At 28.5% G+C, this 15,346-nt stretch overlaps 1 protein-coding gene across 2 annotated transcripts in view; it reads left to right on the top strand.

Annotated features, from left to right (window-relative positions):
• The window catches only part of LOC107440829 (uncharacterized protein CG43867), a 93,578-nt gene that overhangs the window by 26,621 nt on the left and 51,611 nt on the right, over positions 1-15,346 (top strand). For both annotated transcript variants that reach the window (XM_087149855.1, XM_087149856.1), the window contains exons 3-7: positions 3,323-3,385; positions 4,294-4,425; positions 6,970-7,053; positions 8,066-8,182; positions 11,383-11,658. In XM_087149855.1, coding sequence (XP_087005981.1) covers positions 3,323-3,385; positions 4,294-4,425; positions 6,970-7,053; positions 8,066-8,182; positions 11,383-11,658 — 672 coding nt within the window. The remainder of the gene's footprint in view (positions 1-3,322; positions 3,386-4,293; positions 4,426-6,969; positions 7,054-8,065; positions 8,183-11,382; positions 11,659-15,346) is intronic.

The following is a 15,346-nucleotide window of genomic DNA, read 5'->3' as shown; positions in this document are numbered from 1 at the left end:
GTTGGTGTGAATCAAATTAGGTTTTTTAAAAGAAATCATCAATTTAGAAATTTATAAAGCATTTTAACATGAGGTTGTTAGAGGTATTTATTGATTTTCAAATTCATTGTGGATAGATCACTGCTGTGTTAGTAATTTTCAATTAGCTGCATCACATTAGTATTTAGTAGTTTGTAATAAATTACAGCTCTTTTGAAATGATATTTGTTGCTGTTGTTGTTGTTGACTTAGCCTGTTAAGGCAGAGAGGTGCGATTGTTCTTGTTTTCCAGTGGTGCCATCCATGACCTAGAATTCGACTTCTGCCACACCCATGCGTCACACCCGTTTATGGGGCGGACCCATTCATACATACATTCATTCATCAACAGATTGTAATTTTGACCTGAATCAGAGAATGATCAATCTCCTATCCAGTACCCCCAGAGGTATTGACTTGTTATTGGAACATGGAGGACTTGGTGACTCAACAGAGTTAACGTGCACCAGTCGTCATTTACTACACGGCGAGTCTTCGGTAGGCGGGGTTCGAACCCATGAACTCTCAGACAGGTGCCCAGCTCCCTACCGACCAGGCTATTCTGGCCCTTGAAATGGTATTTTAAAATTTAAAAAAAATAACTATTGATAAAATATTTTCTTTCTTCAGAGCACATAATTTTAATGAAAACCCTACCTTTTCTTAGTTCTAAAACAGAATCTTAAAAACATAATTTATATTTTAGCAGAATTCTCCAATGGAATGAAAAAGGTCAGGGCGCTTTCTCCTTGCAGAAAGGGACACTTTGAGCTTTAGAAGGGCACTCACTTAGCACCGTAAAAATTTATATGTGTATATTTCAAAAAGAAAATTTCTGCACGCTATCAAAACAAGAGAAAAATTCATAGCTTATAAAAAAAATAATTAAAGTTATGCTAAAAGAAAATCTCTAAGCATAATTTTTTTTCTTCAAAGAAAGTAAACTTTAAATAAAATGCTTAATTGATAAATCTAATAATTTTTTCTTTATCTAGCATAATCATCTGAAAGCTTTATTTCTATAATTTAAACTGAAAATTATGAAAAAATGAACATTTAAAAGTGCCTTTTTTAAAAAAAGTTTTTATTTATAAAATAATTTTAGAATTTAAATAATTTAAAAAATTCATAAGTATACCCCTGAAAAAAAGAGAAACCTATAAAAATCAAACCAGTTGAGAATAATCCTAACAAAGTGAATTTGTTAATAGTTGTATTTGTAATTGTATTTGTTATGTTATAGTTGTCAGAATTAAACCTATAAGCACAAATGATTTTATCAGTGTGTAATTATTTTTTAAACAGTGAGATATTTTTTAAAATTGGAATATGAGTAAAAAAGCAGTGTTTTTAAGGGATGGCAACTTATTTTTACAAAAAGGGCAAAGAAGGCACATTTATAGGGATGAAAGGGCAGGTTGGGCAGGCCGCCCTTCTAAGAACGTTTAGGGGGAATACTGTTTTTAATATTTTAAATATATTTCTCTTAAATTATTGGTATTAAAAAGAAACTGTTCTAATATAGCTTAGATTCAATGTTTATATCAATTTATTGATGACTGGATTCCAAATTAAGAGTGGTTCAATAATCCGAGAGCACTTTAGTCTCACTCACCAGCACCGCTGTGAAGAATTTTTAGATATCCAATCCTCCTGATCAGCGACCAATCATCCCCAATTTAGGGTAACGGGGTGGTGTTCTATTGATAAAATTTTTTCGATTCTAGTCTGTGTTTCTTTATTATGATTGTGGTTAAACTCTGTAAATTTGATCTAATTTCCCTTGAATAACTTTTTTTCCCTTCATATTTTAAGTAATTAAGCAAATTATCCCAAGAAACAGAAGCAGTGAGATATTACTTGATTAAGATATGCAGATAGATATCAATGATAGATTGAAAATATGCAAATGGAAATTAAGTGGACACGTTTCAAATGCCCCAAAAATAAACGCCTATTCTCAAGACTTTCCATACGTCTGACAAGTCTTGAGAATGGGTGTCTGTTTTTTGAGTGCTTGAAATGTATAGACTTTTATTTCCATTTGCACATTTTTTGAAGGTAATGAAATATTTTAATCAAATAATGTGATGCAATTTTCTGCTTTAGTAAATATATAGTATGGGGCCTATTTGTTTAGACATAATGATACAATTTCAATTTATGTAAAGCTTCATTTGCCTTTTTTTAATTTGTTTGCAGAGATTTAAATGCTGTTGTGGTTCAATTTTTTCTGTTTTATAGTTTTTTTAAGTATTTTTATTTAAAAATCTAATGGGGGTATGAGAAAAGACCTGGAAAAATTTATAGTTTAGCAAAATTTTTTAATTATTGATTTTTTTTTATTTTCTTCAAATTTATTCTATCATATACAAACAGCCATGGTGGCTCAGGGGATAGAGTGCTCCCCTTCCAATGAGGTGAGCTGGGTTCAATTCCCAGTGATGACTGGCCCTCGAATTCCGCAACCGGCTTGCTCTGAGCACAGTGCTGACATAAAATATCCTCAGTGGTAGATGGATCTGGGCTAGAGTCCCCTTACAGTCAGGGTAGCCGTGCAATATTTTTATGGTTTTCCTCTTCATGTAACAATAATGCGACTTTGTTCCATTGCAAAGTCTTCCACAAAGGCAAATTTCTCTACATTTGATCCAGGAGCTCCCTTGTCTTCTGGTTAGGGTTCAAAATTACAAGGCTACGGACTTGAACTGTGGTAATCGTAAACCCAAAATTGGGTCAAACGGTTGAATTGGCTGTTCAACGATGAATATAAAATATCATCCACAAAAATTTTAAAATTGCTGTGGATTGATACAAATTGTGGATGTAAGGCAACATGATTAGCTCTGTATTCTTTATTGTGAAAGGGAAAAGTTTTAAAGGTTCAAACAAAGGATACTATATTAGTAAATGCTGTAGATTATTTGTATACAACAAGTGAAGTGTATTTAAAAAAATTAGCAATAAAATTGAGAAACTAGGTTAAAGATGCAGTAGTAAGTGTTAGTTGAGGGAATTTTTAGATTTTTCAACAAATTGAGGGAGCAATGCTTTTGGGGGAGAGGAGGAAGTAGCAGGTATTTTTTTAAACTTAACTTATGTTAAAAGTAGTTGTCTGGAATTGCCGTGAGCTACTGTTTTATTTTTTTTTCGTATCACACTACTTGATCTACTTTTAAGAAATAGCGTGCGACAGTATGAACTACTAAAAAAAAATGGTTACAGTATATTAGGTTACAGTATATTAGCTACATGAAGTTCACTACTTCCGACCACTGCTCGCTACAATATTTTTTATTTCTAGTTGTCTGAATTGGAACAAAAAGCGAATGATGCAGAAAGAAGAGGGGAAGAGGCACGTCAGAAGGTAAAAGCAATTATTTTATTTTTTCATGTACTGGAGTTTTAAATCTTTATTGAATTTAAGGACTAAGTTTTCTTGAGAGTTTTTATTTCAAATTAGTAAGAAAAGAAAATGCTTTGACCTATTTCGATCATACTTAATTTTTAACAAAAAATTACAAAATTCTTCCTAGCTAATAAATACATCCTAGCTAACTTCAAAAAGTTGCAAAATGTAAAATTTTGCGCATTTGATAATAAATCTGACGTAATAAACCTGACATAAATAATGCTTTAAATATTTTCTGGATGTATAACTATTGTTATACTCAAGTATAACATGATGGTATTTATTAAACAAAATGTAGTGAAACAACAGTAATAGATCTCAGTTATGTTGTGACAAAGTTACTGAAAAAAAAAGTATAGGAGTTGAGCTATCCTGCAAATCAAGCCCAGGTTTATGTCAAATTTTATCAAATCCTTCTATTTTACTGCTGGCCAACAAAGATGAAACTCTGGTAAAATTCTTCGATGTTTCTGTAACAATACAGTAGAAACTTGGTGAATCGCTTTATAAAATAAAGTAAACAAGATATCGAAGAAGAAAAAAATTACTGTCATTTAAAATAATTCTCATTAGCTACAACATGCTGTTGTCATTTCTTATACAGTTGCTGGAAATGCTCATCAAATACTTTCTTTCATATTGTCCAAAACCCCCAATGTCATCTTCCTCCCTCTTCTGAAAATTAAATTACATAAAACACTTCTTACTGCTTCTGAAAAATTTATTATTTAAAACATTTAATGTTCTTCTGTTTTCCTTTTATCTAATTTTTTAAGTAAAATGTGATGTTCATCTTTTCACGGTGACATGCTTTTTCATGCTGCATTAAACATAGCTAAATGATCATATTCTTTTTTTCTAAGGCTGCACTTATGGAACAAAGATTACAATCTTTAGGGGTTTCCGGAGACAGTTTTAAAGATTGTCATCAAAATCCAGATCAGTCATGTAAAGATCAAATTATCACCAATTTAGAGCAACAAGTTGAAGAACAGGTGAGTCATTTTTGTATTATACCAATTCTACATTGAAATTTTAAGCAGTTAACTTTTCCACATTTTAACTTTTGAGCTTGTATTTAGATAAAAGTACAGTTTCTGTGTGTTTTTACTTAACAGTTCGGTTTTTTGCTCACTTTAATCCAGAGAATATAAAGGGCTCCCACAAGTCAGGGAAAACCTGGAATTTTCAGAGAATTTTAATTTTACTCAGAAAAGCAGGGAATAGTCGGGGAAAGTTGAATTTTTTTTACAGAAACTTGGAAAATTCCTGCATCATTTCTGGAAAAATAACCAGTCGTATAATTGTCAGTAACAGTAATTAGTTATTGAGATTCGAGTTAAGTACATAATTCTATTATCTATTACAATTAGTTAAAAAAAACTCCGCAGTTTAGTGAAACTTTTCCACGTTTCAATCCTTATTCAAAATAATTTTTTTCTCACAAATTGACTTTACAAATAAAAAAAGTTATAGTTTCCAGTGAAAACTTGAGCAGTACCGATAAGATATGGTCTAGATTTACATTGAAATTTTCCTGAAATACCTGGAAAAGTCAGGGAATTTTTTTCTAAAATTAAATGGAAACTTAGAATATATTTTTTTTCTTCTTGATTTTGACACCGACCTTTTAAAGCATTGAAGATTCTTATGTATTGAAACTGGAATAGAAGCATATTATTATTATTAGTAATATTATTTTCATTAATATCCTATACATTATTTGTATTAAAATTATTATTAAACATCACATTATGATGTAATTTTGCTAACTGAAACTTATTTACAGAGCAATATGTTTACAATAAATTTTATAACTTAAAAATTTAACGAAAAATTAAATTATCTCATAATTTATTTGTTATTTATCATATGAGGGATTTTCGTTTAAAAAATAAGTTGATTTGAACTAATGAAGCATAGTATATAGTAGAATTTTGGCAATCCAAAATACACAGTATTCAAAAATACCCAATATATAGTTAATAAAGTGTTTAAAAATTTTCTTTATGTTTTGCATCAAGAGAAATAGTATTGAAAGTAAAATTTTAGTAAAACTTATAATATTTAATTATCCTTCAATCATAAAATATGTATTAGGAGCCATATTATTGAATTATTAGGGCAAATACAGCCCATATTACTCATCAAACATATCAAACACTGATATTGTGAAGAATTGATTATAGTTGAATTTTTTTTTTTATTTCTGAAACAAATTCAGTGAAACATTCAGTAAAACTCAAAAAAGGTTATTCCTATTTTAAACAAGCTTGTTTGTTACTGATTTTTGAAAACTACTTCTTTAATTAATCAAAATCTATTTTTTTCTTATATTGTATTGTTACATTGTTTTTTATATATAAATTTTTTTTAAAAATTAATTTAAATCAACTTTGCAGTTATGTTATGAGTAAATATTGAAATAGATTGATCCAGCAGTGGTTTGATTCCATAATAATGTTATTTTTAATTACCTTGCATTTAAAATACCTGCCAACTCTTGATAGCTAGACTTATTAGAAATTTAATTTGAGCTATACATTATTATAACGCTATTTATAATCAATACTGAAAATATTTTACATTATATAGGTGTTCTCTTTCTCCATATACTAAATTAGAAATCTTTTTTAAGAATCATAATCTAAAGATATATATATATTATATAAGGAGATATAGAGAAAAATCTTCCCTAGCAGCGAAATAACTTGGGCCCTTATTGGGCCAATATTCATGAAGATTGGTTCAGTAAAGGTTTAAAGGGCCTTTATTTTTTTCATATCGGTCTTATATAAAATTTTTAGCTTCACTGACTATTTTATATCCATTATTGATTCAATGTAGGTTCTCTTTTAGCCAATGTAGGTCCTATATAGGCCCAGGGTGCGTAGTATTTTTAAAAAGTGCGTAATGGTGCTTATTTTCGGTTTTTAAAAGCCCTTAAAGGTGCTTTTTTCATTGGGTGTTTTTAAAAAGTGCTTGGTTTTCCCTTTTTCAAAATGAGATTTTTCCTTTACCATGTTAATTTTCGCTACGAATTATGCAAAAAGACATAGTTTACATTATTCTATTCAACATTTTCACAATCAATTCAACCTCGATCTTTTTGGCGTATTGTCTGTCTGTAGAGTGGGAAAACGTCATTCGTTTTACACGATTCAAAATTTCGTGATTTTTGACAATTGTCAAAAACAATGCCAAAAGGCTTTTTTTTTTTTTTTTTTGACATGACGGTTTAAACAAGATAAAACCGTCAATTGTCAAAAGTTTCCAACCCTGCCTAGTTATGATATTTTTTTAGTGCTTAAATGGCGCTTATTTTTTGTCGAATAATTTGGCTAAGCACCCTGAGGCCATTCTAGGATCAATATTAAAAAATATAGCCTTCCCAATATTGGTCCGTCGGTGCATGTACCCATATCGAGCCAATTTTGAATCCCAAATGGAGCCAAGGTTTAAATTGTTGCTAGGGTTAATGGGTAGTTTTACTTTGCATTTATAATGTACCAACGCCTATTTTCTCTTATTTTTTACAGAAAAAATTGAGGATACTTGATGCAAAGAAAGTTGAAGCGAAGGCATCAAAAATTAAGGAATGGGTCACAAATAAGCTCAAAGAAGTAAGTTGAGCATGTTTCTTGAAATTGTTTGTAGTTGATACTTTTATGTACAAAAGTGAAAAAAAAAGGATGAAATTTTTTCAATGAAGGGTTAGATAAAGTACATTACTTGAAACTTTTGTGTTACATACTATTTTTTCTGTGTTACATACTATTTTTTCAATTTTCTGTATTTAGTTTGCTTGAACATGTCTCTCTCATTTGTGACATACATCTGAAAGTTTCTTTTATTTAAAAAAAAAAAAAAAAAAATTGCGTTTCACAAAACTGGCATTTTCAAGCATTGTGTACTTTAAAAAAAAAAAAAAAGCTTGAAAAGTTCCGATTTATATTTTCATATTGTTTAATTGTAACTTTATAAACTCCAGCCTTTTTCTGAAATGTTTATTAAAATAATTTCTAGAACAGGCTGCTTAAATTAATTAAATAATATATAGAAAGCTTCTTTAATGGAATATTTATGGCAAATAAAAATTTTATGCAATTTCTATGAGCTGTGTGTCCCTTTTGAAAGTTTTAAAATTTACTTTTTACAACAATTGAATCGAGTGTCATGTGCAAGATAAAACCAAATTGCCATATGTGTTTTTTTAAATTATTATTAATTAAAGGAAAAATTTGGCTTATAGAGAAAGAATATTTTTATCAACATTTTTCTTTTCTTCAAAAGCAATAAAAAGGAAGTTTAAATGCTTTGTAGTAATTTTAGTTATTTTAAAAGGTATATTATTTGTACAATTATTCCAGTTGGCATTAGTAGCTTATCACATTGGAACTTGAAACACCAGAGGATGCATATATGATTTCACATATATCATTATTAGTGATAAAATACTTATGAATTTAACATTAAAATAATTTTTTATGCTACAAAACTATATGAAGCCTGTGTAAAATGCAATTTCTATACTTAAGGGTGGCAAATTTTGTTATATTTTGGAATATTTAATGACATTATAAAAAATTTTCTTCTTTCTTATTTATTTTATTGTGTGTTTAATTTTATTTTCAGCTAGAAGAACAGAACTTTCATCTTAGGGAAGAAAACAAGAAATGTAATGCGCAGCTAGATGTTTTAAAAAAGAGGCTTAGTTTAGTATCCCAGCAGAAAGAAAAAAGCAATGCTGAAGTAAATATGAATATTTGAACACAACTATTATCAAGAAAATTTTTATATTTGTTTAGAAAAAAGTAAAAATGTTGAATTAAAATAAATTATATGAACTTAAGAATATGCAATGGAACAGTGGTAGGGGCACTGAGCTGTAAATGTTAAAAATTGTGGATTATGTATTTAGTGGGCATTGCTGATCACATTTCTACCATTGTTCAATCCAATATATTCTTGTTTCTTAATATCAATACAAAGTAAGGGTAAGAGTCAGTACCACTTACCTTTTCTGTGGATCACCGTCTTTGCTTTCTTAAGCTAAAAAGTATTGAGATGAAGTCTTGGGGTATTATGTCAAAATCCCATTAAATGTGATTAAACATTTATTACTGCTTTTCTACAATATATAAAAAGATGATTAATATAATAAAGGATTTACAAAGTGATGAATGTTATTAACAGTTAATTGTGGCAAGTTGCATCTTATCACAAATCCAACTAACTTGTTTTTGGGGAGAAAAAGATTATGGTTTTTTTCCTCGCACAAGCAGTGCTATCTGAAGACAGTTTTTAAGATGAGGGCTTGGGGCAACTATTATGATATTAATTTCAAAGCCTTCTGGTTAGGCCTAACTGGTTTTTTACGTTTTATTTTTACATAAGCCTCTAAATAATAACTTGTTAAAGTATTTAACAACATCCTTACTTATCAGCCTTTTTCCTTTAATATTTTTTACTTATTCACATGATATGATAATTTAATACCCAACTAAAAATAAGCTGCAGAAAATTTATAAAAAAAAATTCACTTTGAAGGCAGGTTATTTGTCCAATTCCTCTACAAAATATTTGAGATCGGAGAGCTGCTTTATTACTGCAGTTTACAAACTGTAATTTTATAATAGTACCAACTTCAAAAATTGTGCAATAAATTTGTATAGATATTAGATTAATTAATGGCGCCATCTATCGTAAGCGATGGGAAATACTAGACTTTTTGTTTTAAGCATTTCTGTGGAGTCTATTCTTGTAGTCTGGGGCATCAATTGGGAAATGCAGGAGATAGGAAATTCTTCATGTGTTCAAGGAATGTTAGAAATACTGTGGTGTTTTTGCTGGGATTTGTATTCCTGTTCAGTGGAATGTGAGATTGGCCGATTAGCCCTCTCGGCTACAGCAACATGCTTATTGCTTGGAACTCTAAGTGATTTCAGAAGGTTGACCTAGTTGGTGCGGATAAAATTCTTGTTTGTTTAATCATATTAAGTGAAAACAGTTAATAAACTGTTTCCATTAACTCTTTGTATAACAGTTTGGATACAGTCTTTTTATGATTATTTTGTTGGAATAGGGTAAGATATCAATTAAATGAATTATTATTCAGCAATTAATTATAATTTTTATTTATTTAGTATTATATTTTACGAGAAATTCCTAACAATGTAAATTTGCATATTTCTCCATAGTTTATAGATTTGGTATTCTTTTTTTAAATGTATAGAACGAATTTTAAAATCAAACAATTCTATAATTCTTATGCTAATTTATATTCAATTGAAAATATTATGAGCCATATTATTTTTTCAAGCACAGTTATTTTTAAACAATAAAAAAGATATATTGTTTTAAATTATCGACATCTATTTAAGACAAATTTCAAAAACAGACTGAAATTAATCAATTATGAAGGAGAGGTTTGAACCTAAGAAATCTGGGATAAAATATCCATTTTCAACTTCAGTTATGTATTCAGTTCTATTTTGATATAAATTTGTTTAAAACCCAAACTAAAAGTTTATTTTGTTTAAATAAAGTAAGTATAATTTTGGCTCTGAAATAGTTTAAGTTTAGTATGAATTTAAATTAAAAAAATAAATTATTAATTTAAATTACTCACATTTTACTATTGTATTGTTTTCACCATAACTTTGTATAAAAGCAACTTTTTAAGTAAAAAATAATTTAATAAAAATAAAATTAGTAATATATTTACTGAAATATTTTAATGCATAATTTTAAACAGATTTTAAACTAATTAAAATGTGTAAAAATCTTACTTAACAATTTTCAATGCTTCTAAATTATAAATTACTTGCAATTATGCCAAATATGTATTTCATGCGTTTTTGTTTTATAAATTTAGACTGTGTACGTTATCTACATTCTAAATATATATGTTTAGAATCCTTATTTAAATATGAAAAATTAATAGTCTAAAATTAATGTATATAATCAAAAGATAAAAAAAAAAAAAAGAAATTACAAAAAGTTGAAAGATTTATCAACAAGTAAAGTAAGATTGAAGACATCAAAATCTATTTGATTGCTGGAAAACCGGAAGCTCAGTTTTTTATCAATACAAAATAACTGTAGTTTTTTCTGCAGATATGTCAGAAAATATACTTCTGAAACAATGACTGTATAATTACTTCAAATTTACTGCAGTATAACCAAGGATTGAAAGTTTCATTATCATTTAAATTTCTGTTTTTAAAGTGACTTCACATAAAACTGTAATAATTTTGTAGATAATAGCTAAAAAAAATTTTAAAATAAATCACAGAAAAATTACTTCACATCAGCTGCAAAATAACTGAAGTATTTTTACAGTTAGGATTGCTCAATAGAAAATCTATAGTTGACTGTAGAATAAATCCTTCAAACTGCAGGTTATTTTTAGCTGGGTAAAATTTCAAATGCAATAGTTTGTTTTAACGTTGAAACTTTGAAAAATTTTCCACTAAATTCATTTTACACTAAATTTAGTGACAGATTTAGGCACTTTGTTTTGTAAATTAATGACTTTTTCAATTTAAATTAAAGGTGGTTGAAGCTTTTTCTTTATCATTTAATGTGTAGGATTTTTTTTTAAAATTATAAAATTTTAAATTCTGCGTTTTGGAATTTGACTTCTTTTTACTTTTCTTGAAACCAGTTATTCTAGATTTTACTAGATTTTCTTTTTATATACAGAAAAGATATCTACGTATTAAGGTACCAATAAAAGATATCTCCTTGAATAACTTTTTTAAATAACCGTATTTTCATACACTTAATGCCAATCATAATCGAGTAACATATTTTTTTAAAATCTAATTATGTGTATTCTTTTTTAGTTAAGTGTATTACATGATTCCAATGCGGATGATATGCTATGGCACTGTGTTATTTTAGAACTATTTCATTCACTTTAATAACCATGAATTATTTTCCCTCAGGATTCCTCCAGAGGGAGCTGGGAAGAGCAAGGTTCATCCGACGATGCTCCCCCGCACAGTTCAGTATCAAGCGCCAATCAACGTGCCAACTTCATTAATAATAATGAACCGTCCTTCAATTCTTCCTTGGTTGAGAGTAGCAAGAAGACTTCCTCCTGGGCTTCAGCTCAACAAGCTCGTGTTGATCAGTGGATAGACAGTGCTTGTCAGGCAAGACGGTCTGATTCTGAGGATGGGGATTGCCTACAGATGTTGAACTCTGAATCTATCGTGGAAGTAAGTAAATATCATGTTTTTTTTTCATTGCCACTTTGAACTCTGAATCTATGGTGGAAGTAAATATTATTTTTCTATTGTCACCTATTGTCAGGGTTATAAAATTCTAGTCGGCATACTTGTTAGGTAAGATGATCTGACTCTGAGGATGAGGATTGCCTCCAGATGTTGAATTCTAAAATCTATGGTGGAAGCTTATTATCATGATTTTTTTTATTATCACCTGTTGTCAGTGATATAACAAACAATAAATGTTCAGTGGGCTTGATAGGCTATGTGACTCTGAGAATAAGGATTGCCACCAGTTGTTGAATTTTGAATATATGGTAGAAGTAAATATCATGATTTTTTTTTATTGTCACGTCTATTGTCCTTATAAAAACCTTACTTGGGTGGCTTTTTATATTTTTTTTTACCCTGTGTATTTACTTGCTGTATTTTTATGATATTTGAGGTTTATCTAAAAAAAATTTAAGTAAGTTAAATCAAAATTTTTTTGAAGTCTGTTTTTTGAAGTTTCTGTTGTCACCTAAAATAATGTTTTTTATTGAATAATATGCCATTTTCATAACTGCTGTGAGTTCGCTACAATTATTCATGGTTGTTAAGTCAAATTTTACCTATCTTTAACCAGTGCCCTCTGTTCTAGTTCTATGAATGGTGAAAAATTTTAATATTAAGAAAAACTAAATTTTATGAAAATGAAAAGTGTTTGTGATATAATTTTTTAATATTTATAAGGTTACTCCAAGGTTGCATTAGCTGGGCTCAGAAGAATTTGCAAAGATTGGGAATGATAAATTGATTTAATACGCATCCAGGTTGAAAGATCTCGTTGAATCGGAGATTTATTAAGACATTTAATAACTTAAAAATTATTTAAGTTAACTTTCCGTTCTAAAGCCCCAGATTGTGTACATTTCTTAACACTAAACATGCAACAGGGTATCGGCTCACCTGGAAAGCTATTGAAAATTGTAGAAAGTCATGGATTTTGTCCTTGATGGAAATTTGTCATGGAAATTCATGATTTTCATTGATAAACACTACAAAATCATGGAAACTTCCAGTTTGTCATGGATTTTAGCTATTGGAACCCTTAATCCTGTTGGGCGATTTGAAAATCCCGCATAGCAATTAGTATTTAAAAATTACACATCGCAATCCATATTTGTGTGATAAAAAAAAAATCACGCATACAATTTGCATCTACATGATTTAAAAGTTTAGATTTATGATCTATATTTGTGCAATTTAAAAATCATACATTGTGATCCGCATTCGTGTGATTTAAAAATCTCATCACATTCTGCATTTCTGAGATTTTTACAAATCACATCGCAATTTTACTTTTTTCATTAATTTTTTTAAAAAAATTAAGTATTTTTTCATTTTTGTTCATGCAAAAGACATGGACTATTTGCAAATTGCAAAAATACTAAAAATAAATTTTTATATCTTTAAATTTCTAACGTTTTTCTAGTTCAAGCTGTAGAATTTCTGAAAGTTTTAAAACCGTAGAAAAGTACAGTTTTCTGGTTTTTTACCGCAGCCTTTTTTTATTGTGGCATTTTACTTATATATGGGTCATTCTCACGAAAACTGTCATTTTTCAGTTCATAAAATCCCGAAAAAGTAAAGTGAATAAAAAGCTCTGAAACTTTTTATATTAATAGAAATATGCAATGGCATTATAAAGAAAGTATATATCCTATAAATTATACTTAATTTTTAAATTAATTAATTTTTTAAATAATTAATTAATTTAATAAAGAAATTAATTGATTTAATAAATTTATTTATTAATTTTTTAATTTATTTTTCAAATTATTTAATAAGTAAATTAATTATTTTCACTATTTAAAAAGTGAGGGAATGACACTAATAGTGAGGGAATGATATTTTATTTTAATACATGTTTTTATCTAAGTTACATCTACCTAAAGTTTGAAAATGATAACATACTAAGTATATCTAATATTTATTATAATTTACTCTTATATATTTAATAGTTTTTACAGGTTTGGGAAATAAAATTGGCTGGCACGATTGAACAAAAAAAAATTTAATAATATACTCATCTTGAATCATTCCCTCACTTCAGCGTCATTCCCTCACTTTATACACTAGTGAGGGAATGACGAATTCAATGAAATTTAAAAATAACAGTTAGGCCTAATTAATTTCTGAAGTCAATCACATACAATTATATTCATACAAGAAAGCAACATTATCCACTTTCTCGATGAAGTTGTATTTTATTTTACTCTAAAAAATGACATGAGGGAATGACAAATGTAAAAAATTTTACCTGGTTTGATTCATTCAAATTTATTCCACAGCAAGGCTTCTTTAAGTTGAAGATGGAAACATACTGCAATTTTGTTCTATGATGCCAGTTGTTAACTTCTGAAGTTTTTATTAAAATATTTTTATTCTAAGAAGATTGCAGGTGATAAGAACATTGTTGTGAGGGAATGACGCGAAACACTGGGGACAAAGTTTAAAATAGTGCTGTGTTAATATTTTTATCAGAAATTAAATTTAAAATTGATTTTCTGAATTCTATATTTTAGTATTCTGAAATAAAAAACACGAATTTGTAAAAAAAAAATTTATATTTCAGTAACAATTTTTTTCTTTTTTTTAAATCAGCAGTGGGGACAAGTGAGGGAATGACATATTGGTATATTTTAGTTACCTAAAATAAATAAAAAATAAAAATTGATAATTTTATTTTTATTCTTTTGTTAGCTTGCATTCTGAAGGACACTTTCCCTGAATTTTTTTTTTCGTAAGCTGTAAAACAAACATAAAATATACTGGGGACATGAAAATGACTGGTTTTGTGAGAATGACCCATATATATATAGCATAATAAATAAATACAAAAAAAAACACGAAGAAAATTAAGAAAAACAATAAGTTTTATTTATTGCGCATAAGGTGCAAGTAAATAGAACTCATTAAATAAGTTCAAAATGTAGGTAAAACAAAGGAAAATTACAGAACAGTGAAAAAAGGGGGGAAAGAAAAATAATAAAAATAAAAATAACAAAAAACTGGAAGGAAGAAGAAAAAAAAAATGCGAAAAAAAGGACAATTTTATTTTTTAAAAATCCGGAAAATAAATGATATAATCTTTTCATCAGCTCACATGATTATATCTGCAAAAAAGAGTGCTTTCTAATATTGTATCAATATAGCCAAAGCAAAATATATTAATACAATAGTGCAGGGGTGGCGAACCTTTATACACCAGCGTGCCATTTTTTCTAAAAAATTGTTTAATGAGGTCATAGACGTGCCGTCAAATAATTTTGACTTCGTGGTTATTGGGAAAATAATGATACTAAATACAGTGAATTCGCGATAACTCGAATCTGATAGGACTGACAAAAAACTTCGACATATCGGAAGTTCGACTTACCGTTAGTTTCGGTTTTGGACTTTCAAAATATTGTCGGATTATTTAATTAATGCTTATTAATTACAAATATTCTAAATGCTTACAATATTTAAGATTATTTTACTGACAAGCCATTTACGATAAGACTGTTTGAAGCATTTTATGATACCTTGGTCCATCGGCTGCAAATTTGTTGTTGTGTTTGGCGGGAGAAACTGCAAGTTTACTGCTTTCAAATTAGGTAGATCACTTTGCGCTGTGCATTTATCCATAAAGTAG

Source organism: Parasteatoda tepidariorum, chromosome 8 (genome assembly GCF_982258835.1).
Source record: "Parasteatoda tepidariorum strain Cologne lab strain chromosome 8, Ptep-v5.0, whole genome shotgun sequence".
NCBI classification, from domain to species: domain Eukaryota; kingdom Metazoa; phylum Arthropoda; class Arachnida; order Araneae; family Theridiidae; genus Parasteatoda; species Parasteatoda tepidariorum.
Note: the sequence above shows the minus strand (reverse complement) of the source record. Positions and strands in the feature narration are given on the sequence as shown.